The sequence below is a fragment of the Physella acuta genome, unplaced genomic scaffold (assembly GCF_028476545.2).
Source record: "Physella acuta isolate Inbredline_101_S28 unplaced genomic scaffold, ASM2847654v3 ptg000492l, whole genome shotgun sequence".
Classification (NCBI taxonomy): domain Eukaryota; kingdom Metazoa; phylum Mollusca; class Gastropoda; family Physidae; genus Physella; species Physella acuta.
In genome coordinates this window covers 25,708-42,592 of record NW_026732011.1, presented here as the reverse complement: position 1 = coordinate 42,592, position 16,885 = coordinate 25,708, and the positions used below count along the sequence as shown (strand labels likewise).

The window sequence follows — 16,885 nt, the reverse complement described above, 5'->3', positions numbered from 1 at the left end:
AACAATCGTATATCAGTGACTACTTATATGTTATTCTTGCACTAAATTAACTAACCCAATTTCCACTTGTTGCAAAGCTAGATATTTACTTTAACTTTAGACAAAACAATCGTATATCAGTGACTACTTATATGTTATTCTTGCACTAAATTAACTAACCCAATTTCCACTTGTTGCAAAGCTAGATATTTACTTTAACTTTAGACAAAACAATCGTATATCAGTGACTACTTATATGTTATTCTTGCACTAAATTAACTAACCCAATTTCCACTTGTTGCAAAGCTAGATATTTACTTTAACTTTAGACAAAACAATCGTATATCAGTGACTACTTATATGTTATTCTTGCACTAAATTAACTAACCCAATTTCCACTTGTTGCAAAGCTAGATATTTACTTTAACTTTAGACAAAACAATCGTATATCAGTGACTACTTATATGTTATTCTTGCACTAAATTAACTAACCCAATTTCCACTTGTTGCAAAGCTAGATATTTACTTTAACTTTAGACAAAACAATCGTATATCAGTGACTACTTATATGTTATTCTTGCACTAAATTAACTAACCCAATTTCCACTTGTTGCAAAGCTAGATATTTACTTTAACTTTAGACAAAACAATCGTATATCAGTGACTACTTATATGTTATTCTTGCACTAAATTAACTAACCCAATTTCCACTTGTTGCAAAGCTAGATATTTACTTTAACTTTAGACAAAATAAATCGTATAGCATGGAACACGTATATGTTACTCTTGCACTGACTTAACTATAATCCTGACCCACGTCCCCCATGTTCCAAAACTATATAACTACGTAAAATTAACATAAATCTTAAGTAGTTCGTCACGAATTTCAATATATCCTATCATTAAACAAGCATAACTAATCCTAACCCTCTCTAGCTTAACCACAGTGCGTATTCACATCCTGTCGTTCCTATAGCGTCGTGCCCGCCATTTTGACTTACGATCTTCAGACAACTCTCATGTACCTGTCAGTTTCACAAGGGCAGACAACTGTCAATTGCCCGCTTGCCTCCCTTTCTACAGGGGCAATATGAAGGAAGTGACGCTCTAAGGGTAGGGGTGGGGGTATGATGAAATTTTTGCTATATAAAATTTTGCCTACTACCTCACACAATTACCATTTAATCAACACACAGACACACTCTCTCTCTCACACACACACTCTCTCACACACATATATATATATATATATATATATATATATATATATATATATATATATATATATATATATATATATTATATATATACATATATATATATATACATGTATAATCAGTGTTTCTTCCGGGGGGGGAGGGCACTTGAAATTTTCGGGGGGTCGGACTAAATTTTCCTGGGCGGGGAGGGGGGGTGGACTCTATTCAAAGTATATATTTTGTATATAAATTTCATTTCGTTCGGGGGGGGGGGGGCGATAGACGTTTTCGGGGGGTGGGGTGTATAATGTGTGTTTTTGTATTGCTATAACATTGGGTGAGGTGGTCGAGTGGTGAGCCCTCGACTCCTAACCTTGAAGTCCCGAGTTCAAATCATGGAAGCGAATGATATTGGAACGTCCCTGAGTCCAACCATCACTAATAGGTACCTCACTGTCATTTTATGGAAAGTAAAAGTGGATGGGTTTGTTGCTGACAACACCACCCCTTCATGTTCTGAAAAACAAATGTACTTCTTATATTTAAAAATGTATATTAAATGTTTAAAAGACCTCCGCAAAATAACGCTAAATTAACTCCATGTTTCCCAAACTTGGAACTAGAAAATCATTTGCGTCACCAATACTTTACCTCAAGGTTTGTTAAACCAGCTTCCGTAAGAACTGTTTAGCAAGTTCTTTTTTTTTTTTTTTTTTTTTTTTTTTTTTTTTTTTTTTTTTTTTTGGACCGACTGCCGAGAACTCCCTAGGCGCGTAGTTTGTCCGCAGTCGACCCAGCGTTAAAAGAATCTGTTACTAATTTAACGCATTGGTCCCTCTTGCATTTAGCAGACGAAAAATATTTTCTTAAATTTAATAACGTCTGTAGAGTTGACGTTTCGGGCCGTGTGTTTTGTGATGATCTAAATGAATATTTTAAGTTGAAATTAGAAAAATGTGCGGGCTGTCTTTTTTAGAATTAGATTAATAGATTAGGATATTAATGTTAGTGTAGTGATTTAATTTGTTTTATGACTACAGGGATTTTAGAATTTGATTTCTCGAAAATTTTGATTTTATGTGAAGGATTTCCGTTTTAGTTCAAGTCTCTTGAAGAATATAAATTACGAATGATTATGCCCTGAGCCAGATAAATCATTTGGAATATCTATTAAGTATACAATAGAGTCCATTAGACTCTTAGAGTATTTATGAATATTCATCATCATCTTTTCCCATTCTTATCCAATACACGTGGGGTATATGAAGTAGAGTTCGTCTGTTTCAGAGATCTCGGTATATGAAGGAATAGTGTGGTCAACACTATGTCCACTATGATTTTCCTCACGTGGGTTAGGTACTCATTAGAGTGGGAAGTACTCAGGGATGTTCAACTGAGTTTAACCCAGATTCGAACTCGAGACTTACCGGATAACTGTATAGCTCTCTACCACTAGACCATGCCGTCCCATTTTATGAATATTCTTTGTGTAATATTGATTTGAAATTCAACATAAAATTGTAATTATCCTTTACCTATAGACGTGCGTATAGGCCGTTTGCCTATATCAAATATTTATTTTTCGGACATGTCTTTCTATTACATTTACATACATAATATGTTAACTTTTCAAGTTAATTTTATCCTTGTCGAAAGTATGTTTCCTATTCGAAACTTTCCAACTACGTGTTACACTCGGCTTTCTAATTATTTTTGGCTCCTTTGGACCAGGTGTAACATTAATAAAGAACACAATCCACAAAGTGAATTTGTGACATTGAAGTATAATTTTCACCAACTACAAGAGAAACATTGACACGAAAAAAAAAACTGGCGACTAGCTACACTGTGTTGACGCTACACCACACTGCTTACACACTCTCTCGTTCACACACTTCTTTTCCACGCTCCCACACCACTTTCAAAAGGAGGCCACTCTCACACACACTATACTCGTGCCTACACATTTTCGTATAGACATCTACGTCACACTTGAAACAGATGCAGTAGAGTTCATCCGTTGCGTTTGGCCTCGGCATATGAAGAGATAGTGTCGTCAGCTTTATGCCCAACGATGTTTATTTTTCCTAACGTGAGTCAGGCACCATCAGAATCAGGTTGAAATAAGGATCCTACCTACGCAAGCCCGTGAACTGAACTCGAGACTTTTAGGTCAACAGACGCGCACTCTACCATCCGATCACGTTATTCCAACTTGAAGCTTGATATGTCTACAGTAAAGATGCGCAACAGTTGGCGCTTCTAAATAGACCTTCTAAATGACATTAGTTTCACAAATAATCCAAGGTGTATTTGCATTGGTTGATGAAACTGTATTAAACGTTGTTCTTTCTTTCCTCAAAAATACATTAAATATGTAAAAAAAATATAAGGATATTTAGTATATGTAAAAGTATGTTCGTACTTACCAATCCTTTTTTTTGCATACACTCCACAGCTAAACTAGTTGACACCAATAACTCCTGAACATTTCCTTTCACCGTTTTTATTCTGCGTAGTTATGGTCCCTGTAACTAACTTGTATCCTATACCTCCTATACCTCCTACGCGCTAGAAACTATGGCAACACTTTCGCATTCTGACCTTCTTTTTATGACGTTACTCTCTCTACATAAGTACTGCTAAAGCATATATGTCTATGGGTTATGACCGTACAGCTATTAATATGTCATGGTAGACTGCAATAGTCTTGATTTTGTGTCTATTTCCTAAAATAGTTTGTTTATAGATATTTATACCAGGTTCGGGAATACCCAGTTAAAAGTGCGCATTGGACACACGCTTTGGTGAACTTAGAGACTCTTCGAAAATAATATTTGGTTTGTAGGAATGATCACTTGGTTTTGTAGACAACTGTATATTGTAACAGTGCTAAAATTTGTCCAGAACTTATTTGGTTAAATTGTAAAGGAAACTATGTTTGTGATTTATTGTAAAACAGTAGAACAGTTTTGTTTTGGTGATATAAGGGTGGTTTGGGTTGGTATATGGGTTCAGTGGCGTAGCGAGGTCGGGTGTCACCTCCAGAGGCGTAGCGAACCTTTCCGGGGACAAACTTTCAAATTTTCGATTTGCACCCCCCCCCCCTCAAACTTTCGATTTGCACCCCCCCCCCTCAAGTTTTCGATTTGCACCCCCCTCCCCCCTCCCCTCAAACTTTCGATTTGCACTACCCTCAAGTTTTTCTCTATAAATTTTGCTTTTTTTTACCTTGGTGTCACCCCTCTAAATGGTGTCACCCGGTGCGGTCCGCACCCCCCGCCTCCCCCCTCGCTACGCCCCTGTATGGGTTGCATCGGGGTATTACATGGGTGGTTTCGGTGTGTGTCAGGTATAGAGGTGATAGGGATGGTGTCGGGTCGGCGTGGGGTGGGGTGGTTTAGCAGTCGTGTAGTAATATTGAAAAAAACTAACACAATGTACCTCAGTCTCTGATACCTTGACTGGTTTCAAAAGTACGGAGGAGATTGCGTGTAAAACCAGCCACACATTTCGAACTTATTCAATGTTTTGTTAGCGCAATTTCCATACGGACAATTGCGATTATTAACTCGTTCTGGATGGATGTGTGTCCGATGTGTGTCCGCAGCTTTAAGTTGTATCTCCTCCTCAACGAAGCAATATCGAGGACTAGTTCCAAAAGCAAATATGTTAAGCAAGTTCCAAGGATGATTGTGGGCCAAAAAAATTCCCGGAATTCCTTCCTGGATTTCCCGGAAAAACAAACAACCTCGAAAAAAATACAGTTTTTGGCCCAATCTCGGCAACCAGACCACTTAGCGACTTGGAACATTTACCAATCGATTTCTGCCATAATTTAGAACAATATTGCCGAAGAAAGTTTTCAAAAATATCCCTTCGTTCGGTCACAAAAAAATTAATTAAGGAAATTGCGCTTAAATTGTCACTAGACTTTTTATTAACTTGTTTTCCCTTAAGACACAGATCAACTTTACTTCACCTGCGATACTGTTGGTCTAGTCTGAAATGTTAATTTGGCAGTACGGCTTAAGAAACAAAAGCATACACAAAAAAGCATGAACAGATCTACGCAGTAAAACATAAACAAAGTAAAATCCTAATCCAATCTTGCGTCATAAACCCGTCCGTAACACACACACACACAAACACACAGACACACAAACATATACATAACAAACAAGGAAGCCATTCTCAAATACTGGACTAATTAATCCAAGGAATTTCATCTTGGATTATCTCAGTAATCCTTTCTACTCAGAAGGTGTCTAGTCGCTCACACACAAAAAAAATAATTGTGTTGAATTACTTCGTGCCCTAAATCCACTTCAACTGTGATTTCTTGTTTTTAAACTACAGATAAAAAGTACTGATTGTAAATAGAAAACGGAAATTACCGAAAATCAAAGCACTCTTACATTAGGATGCAATAGGAGGAATGAAACGAAACTAGATTAGTGTCCAGCTGTTTCAAAGTTCGTTCTGCAATCCTTATAGTTCAGAACACTCCTGTTTTAATTTCCTTTTCGCTTATAAGAAGGGAAGTAACCGGGTGTTTGAAATATTGCTTGAAGATTACTCGGACACGAGTTAGCACGCTTGATTGTACGGGCTGTTTTTCTGAGACGGGGTACATGTCTTGTTTCAATGGTGGTTGGAGGATTTCTTTGAGTTTAAGCTGAGGGGTTTTTGCTCATTGTTGGGGTGGTGTTAGTGTGGTGTTGGGGTGGTGGTGGGTGGTGTTGGGGTGTTAGGGTGGTGGGGTGGTGGGGCGGTGTTATGATGATGTTGGGATGGGGTTGGGGTGGTGTCTGGGTGGTGTTGGTGTGGTGTTGGGAAGGTGTTGGGGTGGTAATAGGGTGGTATTGGGTGGTTCTGGTTTATTCATTTATGGGGTTGAGGTGGTTTTGGCTATTGATGGGTGGGGTTGGGGTGGTATAAGATAGTGTCGTGTTGGTTTTGCAATGGTGACAGCTTATAGGTGGTGTCTATATATAATTATCTCAATGATCATCTCAATTAACGCTAACTTTTCTGACTGGATAAAATCTAAATGTCTAACCATTTTAAAATCATTGTTACACTTTTTAAAATTGTACCTTATACTTCGTTCGTACTCTGAAGCATGTCCACGCCATTAAACATATTCGCATCATGAAACGCATGGATAATCAGTTAAACATTTCTACTTTTTCTTTAATTTCAATTTGATTTTCTAAAATATTACCGAATGCATCTTCTCCCCCAACTCCGATGAAAGACATGATAAAATGATAAACCTTTTTATCTAAGATCATTTAATTGTTCACATTTATTAAACATAAACTATAGCTTGTCCTCTAATTTCTCGGAGGCATTTTTAAAAAAGTGTGCATTGAACTTTTAAATTTATTATGAATACAAAATGAATTCCAATTTAAATGTAAATTATTCAACAAATTACATAGTAAAATTTCAATTCCCGTTTAACTCTCTAGTCATGGGATAAATTTTATTTGTCAGCCACTTGTAATATAAAAGGTCCCATACGTCAAACGGTGCAATGCAATATCTGGTCTAAATCCGACCTGGATAAAGTAGAACACCAAACCCAGAACGGTAATAAAATAAAACAAGTTGTCACATCATTTAAAATTAAAAAACAAAAAAAATATCTAACAAATTTTTCTTGTAAAGACAATATAGTTAAACCGAAACTTAATATTCCCGAAAGGAAATGAATTTCACTAAAAAAATATAATCTCTAATATTTTGTGTGCAATACCAATAAATTATGCATTGAAACGTAGATGCAAAAATAGTTTAAGGAATTTAATACCAAAATACAGAAATTCAAGGTGTGTCATACCAGATTTGATTCCATCTCCACAAAGGGTTATATCATTAATCAAACAAGATAGATATTAAATTTTAATAAATTGGCTGGTAAAATGAGAGTCTTGAATAACAGCAGCGCCTTTGAAAGAACGCCCTAGGCAACTCGTGTATCAGTTCCTGTGGAATTAATGACTGGTTCAAATATTAAAAAGGATGGCGAAATTGACGGTGGAAGATGTTTTCAGAAATAATCATATTAAAAAACGTACCGGGTTTTATATAAAATCATAAACAGATAAAGTTACAGAAAAAAAAAATGATTACAGAAATGAAAGGTAGAGAAGAAATTTTAACCGCGGTATGGTTGGATGGTAGAGCGCTCGACTTTGAACCCGAGCGTGTCGAGTTTGAATCCTGGAATTGCGTCTTTATGACGATCATATGTTTACCAACTTCTTTTGGGTACCTGACTCAAGTTACGAACAGTAAAGTCGTATGGGTATAGTAGTAACTAAACTAGTTGGAAGTTAGAATATCAGATCAACTCTACTACATCTGCCCTATCGACCCACAGGTCAGCATTAGGTTATTGTTATAACTTTTATTATACGGGCATACCCACTCGAGCAACGCTCTCCAACTCGCAGTTCGCAAAGTACAGTCGATGATATTCAACTCCTATATTTTTACTAGTAGACAGATCCGTTATCTTCCACGTTGGTAGAAATTCGCTCCAATGGTGCATCATATCACTGAAGTAGTTATTTTATTCTCGCGATCACCCGACTGGTCAGTTGATTTTTCTAATTAACAATTTCCTATTAGAGTATAGCAATTCAAAAGTCAATTTTAATGACTTCGGGTTAAGACTAGACTTACACTATTACTGGTATTTGCGTATTTTTTAGCGTAGACCAGTTCTTTATGTAGGCCTATATATTAGGATAGTAACGTGAAAACTGTTATTTGCGTCTAAGATTTGGCTTTGCTGCTGTTTTTCATGTGCTTTGATATACCAGTCAACATATAAAAACTTAATAATCTGTATACATAAGTTTACAATTTAAAAAAAATAAATTAATAGCTTTATTTTACAATTGTGTTCTCAAATTGAAATCGGCATGTAGACTTCAACTACTCCGTGTAAAAGAAAGTTATGGTGTCCAGACAATGTCGTTGTAATTAAACCAAAAAAATCATGGTGACTTTTTAACGGGTCAAGGCCGTTGATTGAGCATCAAGGTCAAGAAGATGGCACCCTCCAACTGGAGAGAGTTCGGCCTGGGGCTGCTTCTCAGCCTCGCCTACCACCACTGGACCGTGACATCAGCACGTCACTGCCCCACCCTCCCGTCCGACGCCACTGACAAGGTCATCAGGGTGGGGATCATCCTCCCCTTCGAGGGCAACTACCCATGGACCGTCAAGATCACCCACCCCGCCATAGCGCTGGCCTGGGATCGGGTCCGGCGCATGAATATTTTAAACGGGTACACCTTTGAACTCATGACTCGAAACTCGAACTGCTCGGATACTTTGGGGCCCCTGGCGGCCATTGACCTCTACATCAACAAGTCGGCGCACGTGTTTTTTGGCCCCGCGTGTGAATACAGCGCGGCGCCTGTCGCCAGGTTTTCATACTTTTGGGGAATCCCCGTTTTGACGGGAGGGGCGCTGGTGGCGGCCTTTCAGGACAAGAACGAATATCGTCTGCTAACTCGAGTTCAGGTGAGTAGACCTTAGACGTTGTTGTGTGTTGATGCTTTATTAATGAATAAGTAGAAGTCACTTATGGGACGGAGTGGTCTAGCGGTATAGAGCTGGACTGCTAACCCGTAAATTCTCAAGTTCGAATCCGGGTTCAAGTCAGTAGACCGTCCCTGAGTCCACCCAACTCTGATGGGTGCCTAACTCGAGTTAAGGAAAGTAAAGGCGGCTGGGCATAGTGCTGACCACACTATCTCTTCATATGCAGAGGTCACAGAAACACGTGAACTCTACTTCACTTGCCCCCATAGACCGTCAGGTTTGAAAGGGAAACTTTTTCTTACTTTAAGAGGGCACTTACTTTTGTATAAGTCCAAGTTAAACTTTAACAGATGTATTTCAATAAGTTTTTAATTGGGATAACTTGAAACGTATTTTTAAGGCACTGTTTTTTTTTTATTATTCTTCCAAGTTAATCTTAAACAAAACTATAATTAAGAATTGTTTATCTAGATATAAATTGAGACACGTTTTTTAGGATTTTTGCTTTTGTCAAAGTGATATTTGAAAAAAAAAAAAAAAAACCACAATTTCATGATTATTTATTAAGGAAACAGAAAAACGCGTTTTGTGATTTTGTAGGTTAAAAAAAATATTGAAAATATCAATTCATTTGTCTACAGTAATTTTTAAAAAATTTTTACCAACATGTGATTTAATGTTCATCCAATTCTAAAAGTTCACCCTCTAAAATATTGGTAACAATATTCTCCGCGCTAAACTTCTAAAATTCCAAGTTTCAACATATGGAATCGATTTCAACTACCCGAATAACTAGCAGAACTGCAAAAGAGGAAAAATACCTTAATTTCCACGTACATTCGTCCTACCTTTATCGCGGTTAATCAGGACTCGAAATAGCAGCGATAAGTAAAAAAAACGTATAAAATTATCCAATGAGAATAGGGCTGGTAAGTAGGTCACCAACCAGTTCTACGGCTCAATAAAACCTGCATGAGCTATAGGGCTTGTAAGTAGGTCACCAACTAGTTCTATGGCTCATGCAGGTTTTATTGAGCCGTAGAACTAGTTGGTGACCTACTTACCAGCCATATAGAACAGGTTGGTGACCTACTTACCAGCCCTATTTCTCAGAGACAAGATGAAGTAACTCAACAAATGAATTCCATTTCAGGGAGTCCTGGCCAAGGGCGCTGAGTTCACAATAAAGATGCTCCGGCACTACAACTGGAAGAACATCGGCCTGCTCTACTTCGACGACAAAGCGCCGACCAACACGAAAAAACGCGACTACTACTTCGCCGTGCAGGCCGTGTTCGTCGAATACAAGGCAACGTACGGACGCCAGCCGTACAACCGCGAGTTCAACTACAACCCGGACTTCCGTGATATTTTAACGGAGGTCTCACACAACGCCCGAAGTGAGTTGTCCCGTTTTTTTGTTGTTGTTTTTGTTTTCTCTTCTACGGTGATACCGCCCTTACAGATTTTAAAATTTAGATATTGGAAATATAGAATAGTAACTGAAGTATTTAAATGTAGTAATATGTCGGTCCTAATATTGATAAATAAGCACGTATATATATATATATATATATATATATATATATATATATATATATATATATATATATATATATATATATATATACATATATATATATATATATATATAGGCCTATATATATATATATATATACATATATATATATATGAAATAACATTGTTCGCTTACAAAGGGCCTTAACCCAAGTAATTGTGTCTTCTTAGCAAGGCAAGATTATCTATCGTTAAAATAAGATCGGCCAACCCAATGTCAAACATCACAAACCGTACTGACGTTATAAGAGTTGTGTTGCAAGTGTTCGAACAGTATTCTAGTCTCTCTCTCTCTCTCTCTCTCTCTCTCTCTCTCTCTCTCTCTCTCTCTCTCTCTCTCTCTCTCTCTCTATATATATATATATATATATATATATATATATATATATATATATATATATATATATATATATATATATATATATATATATATATATATATATATATATATATATATATATATATATATTTATATATATAATTATATATATATATATATATAATTGGTTTATCATCAAGCTAAATAGTTTAACACCATACTAGCTATATCTTTAATGTGACGGGTAAGTGTGTGCGTTGGGAGGGGGGGGGGGGGGGTATATTCCTACATTGAAGCAAAAAAAACTGATAAATTGAAAATTAATTAAATTGTATAACGCATTGATAATTAACTGATAATTTAAAATATGAGGCGACCCTAATTGCATCCTGTATCCAGATATTGGCATAAAACCTTCAATTATATTTTAACTGTTTATTAAATGGAGCAAATTAATAACTTGTTCTATAATTTAATTAAAGTAATTAATTAGACATTGCACATCTTTTAAAAATTAAAAATAAGTTTTTATTTTATTTTTTTACCAATATATAATTGTCTAAAATTTAATATTGATTGTCATCAGGTATCATTTGAGTTCAGCCTTACCTAAAGTAAATTTTCTCGTAACCATAGCTCCGACAACTTCCTCTTTCACGCTGAATTTTGGGAGAAAGGAATTTGCGCTGGGAGGAGATTAAATTACATACAATATAATACGGGTTAGTGACTCGAATAGACAGGGATAATATGGTTAAATACAGGATGGCTCAAAAAGTAGATTATATTGTTTAATAGTCTGGCTGCTTTTGGAATGAGCTGTAGGCCAAAGACAGAATACTTGAGATATAATTTACTCTTCATCATCAAACTGAAATAACAGCAAATTACGATCAATATAGCGTTTAGTGCTTAAAAACCTTAAAAGTGAACTAAAAAAAAAATTAACACTTTCAGTTTAAGTGTACTTGTATGTCTACTAATTTAAACAACCAATTTATATATATATATATATATATATATATATATATATATATATATATATATATATATATATATATGTATATATATATATATATATATATATATATATATTGTTAAAAATGATTCAATTCAAAGAATAAAAACATAAGAAAACATGCACTAAATATAAGACCATCTCCAAAGAAAGTTCGTTTGAAGAAAAGAGTACACGGAGAGTAGAGGTATAGGGGCAGTCTAATTTCATACACGTTGACTATTTTAATGGAAAAAAAGAAATAAATTTCTCTTCTGCCTTTAGGGCTTTAACAAATTAGTCTGGGGATTTAGTAAGACATGTCTGATATTATCTGGAGAATTGAGAAATGGAAATTCCCAATAAGAAATTTGAAGAGGTCAAAATGGTACTGCGAAAAAAAATTGCCTAAATGTAAATTAGATGTGTAATTGAATCTACATGTTTGTTATTGTGATTCATGTCTCGATATTTGTAGGGTTTATGCGCCTAAACCCTTGGCTCTGTAATTTACTTATGTTTGGATAATACTTTATTTCGTAATAAGGAGGGTGAATAATAATGTTTGATCTTTACTTGCTGACTTTCAGTTATAAAATATCTCGTTTGATGAAGGGGACGCAACAACGAAATTGTGATTCTTGATTAATAACCTTGATTACTTCCCCTAGTTCTTTTTTTAACATGAAGGTTTTCGCTGTTCATTGTTGTATTGTATAATGTTAAGACTATTTTTATGTACACAAAAATTATCTTTAATTATAATTTTTTTTTTTTTTTAATTTCAACCCTAAAAACTTGTATGCACAACTTTATAATTATACGCACGCACGCACACACTCACACACACACACACCGACTTCCTAATAAATATAGAGTCTCTCACACAAACACGTCACATTAATCAGTGTGTTGCTCTTTCAATACTCACATTGAACTATACAAATTAGTTCACTCTAGTGGAACATAACAACAGTTCTCTTCATCGAAAATGTGTCCATTACACGCCTGTATTGTGTTTGAAAGATTTGCTTATTACTTTCGGACTGAATTATATTTACCGTTTTAATATACTTGTTGCGGAACAAGTGTAATTCATGAATTATTTCCCTTAGTATAAAACACTAGCTCAAATTCGCATAACTTTGTTATATATATAGGGCCTATATATATATATATATATATATATATATATATATATATATATATATATATATATATATATATACTAGCCGTCCCGGCCAGGCCCTGCTCTGGCTTCTGTGAAAAACCTTTGTGTTAAAGACCATTACCTGTGTGTTTAGTAATCATCATAAACCCGGCATTGCCCACCCAAACCACAACCAACCAAAAACAACAAAACGCAAACATAACGCTAACACAATTACAAATACAAACGAAAACAAAAACTTAACAACAAACACAACCACACCCACAAACACCAATACAAACACAAAGAAAAAAACAAACAAAAAGCAAACGAAAACAAAAACCTAACAACAAACCCAACCACAAACACCAATACCAACAAAAAAAATCAACGAAAAAAGCAAACGAAAACAAACCAAATCCAAACGCAAAACCAACCAAAAACACAAATACAAACCCAAACAAAAAAAAAACACAAACAAAAACGAAAAAAGAAAGAACAAAAACGAACCAAATTAAAACGCAACCACTAACGCAAACCCACCTAAACACAAAGAAAACACTAACGCGAACATAAACGCCCGGGGCGGAATCACCTGTTTTAGCTTAATGAACGACTATAGTACCCCAACTTAATCACAGTCTTTTGCACTCACTTAAACGAACGCGCCTGTTTCAATTTAATAAACAATTTTAATACTCCAAGCTTATCCGTAAAATACCTACAACATTTGCACTTGATCAATCCCCGCTAATTATGTAATTATTTTTTTTCCCAACACCAAAACAAAGTAATTAAAAAGTAAATTATTTTCACGGAATGCAATTGTTTTATAAAGGGAAGTAATTGTGTTTTTCCTAATTTATCAAAGGGAAGTAAGTGCTATAGGACTAAATAAAGACATAATTAGAATTTTTGTAAAAGATGATATTTTTTTTAAAACTTGTGTTTAATGAACATGCCGACAATTATTACTATAATTTGAAAAATGAAAATTATTTCCCAACACTTTCAATGGTAATTTTTTAGCTCATAAATTTAGACAAATGCGCACGATAATTTTTCTAACACTTAAAATCGTACAATTCCAACGACATACAAATGCATTACATACAGAACTGAGCTTTATATATTAGATATATCATATATATATATACATATATATATATGTATATATATATATATATATATATATATATATATATATATATATATATATATATATATATATATATATATATATATATATATATATATATATATATATATATATATATATATATATATATATATATATATATATGTATATATATATATATATATGTATATATGTATATATATATGTATATATGTATATATATATATATATATATATATATATATATATATATATATATATATATATATATATATATATATATATATATATATATATATTTATATACATATATATATATACATATATGTATATATATATATATTACATTTAAGTTGCTGATCAACTATTCTAATCATTGCTAGGCCTTTTAGTTCGCATTTTCATAACCCTCGAATTTTTTTTTACTGTGTGTGTGTGGGGGGGGGGGGGGAGGGAATGGAGGGAGGGGACAAATTAGGCAAGAGAAAATATTTGATTCATCATCCTGCTGAGTACATCTTGGCTTAATAACATTGCTCGAATTGTACGAGATAGAGAGAGAGAGAAAGAGAGAGAGAGAGTGAGAGAGAGAGGGAGAGAGAGTGAGAGAGAAGAGAGAGAGAGAGAGAGAGAGAGAGAGAGAAAGAGAGAGAAAGAGAGAGAAATACTGAAAAAAATAGTGCATGTAACCTTTAATGAACATTTGAAATCAGATCGTCAATGAGTTATCTTTCCTTGCAACATAATCTGGAATTTATCCATCTAATTTAAATATGATATATCTTCTATAATTTCATAAAATTTAATTAACCAAAATTAAAGTAATTAATTTTGTGCGAAGAGAATAATTAATAATTATTGCGCGTTAATTTTCTATAATAACTTTAGCTCTTGGCAAAAGAAAACTTACTGAAAGTTTTCTACATAAATAACCGTCCATAATTAATTTAAAAATATACTTAGCGTTTCATTTTTAGATCATAATTAATGTTTTTAGATAAAAGTTATTCTTATATACAGTAGTCTGGCCGTGAAAATTGTGCATCTAAAGTTCAATATTTTAATTTTTAATCTCGTCTACCAAAAGTTAGCGCCCCTTGATAACTTATCTCCCCTTATTACTTTTAAATAAACAAGTCAAGCTATGCAAGGGCTTTCAATTTCCGCCCAAATCACTTTTGTGCTGTTCCCGGACTAGACACTACCCTCTACAAATTTAATCTTTCAAATGTTTGTGTTAACTAGACTTTGAGCACAACGGGGGTCGCTGCGCTAGAGGTGCTGAGTGCGATTGGATCATTTGTCATCTGTGACTTCCAATTTCCTTTCAAGTCTATGTATCGATTCTGTCCCTTTCGGGTTCGGTTTAGTGGGGTTTATTTTTATTGCCGATACCGGCGGGGAGAAAACAAAGGGGAATAACTGTCGCATAAAGTGGCGGAGTTACTGGCCCTTGAAGTTTAGCTGAACGTCTGAGATATAGAGTGAATACGGGAGGGAGTGGGGGGGGGGGGGTGGTGAAGAGGAAAGAGGAATCGAGTTTGAGGGAGGGGGTTAGTTTAGGAAAGGGGTGAATAGAATAAAAGGACGATCTCTTCTCCTTCTTCTACGTTCTTAGTTATTGTAATGTTAGATAACATTCTCTCCAACACAATGAAATGCTGGTGTCAACTTGTTAAGCAGCATACAGGTCGTTGAATCCGATTTCAGTCTGATTTATTTTACTGGATTTACAGAGTCTTTGTCCATTAAAGACCAGAATGAAAGGCAGCAGTTGTTTAACTGTGGAGTTAGATCTCCTGGATGGGTTGCTGTCCCAAGTTATCGAGCCCAGAGTTTCTTTCAGACTTTTTTTCTCGGATGTGTGTGTGTGTGTGTGTGGGAGGGGGTGGTCAGACACTGGAAAAGTGTATACTTTTATATTTTCTATATACATTTCATTTCGTTGGGGGGAGGGGGGTGTCTGTGGTAGACTTTATTCGGGGGGCTCCCTCCCCCTCACCTAACCCCCTACACACACATATATATATATATACGAAGAGATGCCTAAAAGAAACTCTGATCGAGCCTCATATGCCCTAGGAATGACGATCAAGAATGAAAGGGAGAAAGGAATGTATTTATGATACAAGAAAGGGTTAGGATGAGGAAGGATAATAAATTTTTTCTTTTCTTGTTTTTGTTTTACTTTCGCTTTTTCTGTGGGTGCCTCAGGGTAGAACTTATAAGAATTGGGCTAGTACCGGGTTAGTAGAGTAAGATGGTATTAAGTAACAGAGATAAGAATGGTAGGGTAGTGGATGGAGATCGGTGAAGATGGGGTGTAAATAGGACGGTGGGGTTCGTAGAGAGAGAGAGAGAGAGAGGGGGATAGAGAAAAAGGGAGAGAAAGAGAGAGGCAATGAGAGAGAGCGAGGGAGAGAGAAGGAGAGAGAGAGAGAGAGAGAGAGAGGCAGTGAGAGAGAGCGAGGGAGAGAGAAGGAGAGAGAGAGAGAGAGAGAGAGAGAGGCAGTGAGAGAGAGCGAGGGAGAGAGAAGGAGAGAGAGAGAGAGAGAGAGAGAGGCAGTGAGAGAGAGCGAGGGAGAGAGAAGGAGAGAGAGAGAGAGAGAGAGAGGCAGTGAGAGAGAGCGAGGGAGAGAGAAGGAGAGAGAGAGAGAGAGAGAGAGAGAGGCAGTGAGAGAGAGCGAGGGAGAGAGAAGGAGAGAGAGAGAGAGAGAGAGAGGCAGTGAGAGAGAGCGAGGGAGAGAGAAGGAGAGAGAGAGAGAGAGAGAGAGAGAGGCAGTGAGAGAGAGCGAGGGAGAGAGAAGGAGAGAGAGAGAGAGAGAGAGAGAGGCAGTGAGAGAGAGCGAGGGAGAGAGAAGGAGAGAGAGAGAGAGAGAGAGAGGCAGTGAGAGAGAGCGAGGGAGAGAGAAGGAGAGCGAGGGAGAGAGAAGGAGAGCGAGGGAGAGAGAGAGAGAGG

The 16,885-nt window shown here is 35.8% G+C and overlaps 1 protein-coding gene across 1 annotated transcript; it reads left to right on the top strand.

Annotated features, from left to right (window-relative positions):
* Window positions 1-8,246: 8,246 nt before the first annotated feature.
* Window positions 8,247-10,144, top strand: LOC131944425 (atrial natriuretic peptide receptor 1; the record flags this gene model as incomplete). Its single annotated transcript, XM_059305027.1, has 2 exons — window positions 8,247-8,723; window positions 9,898-10,144. Coding segments are annotated over exons 1-2 (724 nt in total), but the record flags the coding sequence as incomplete, so codon positions are not given.
* Between the last annotated feature and the right edge of the window lie 6,741 nt (window positions 10,145-16,885).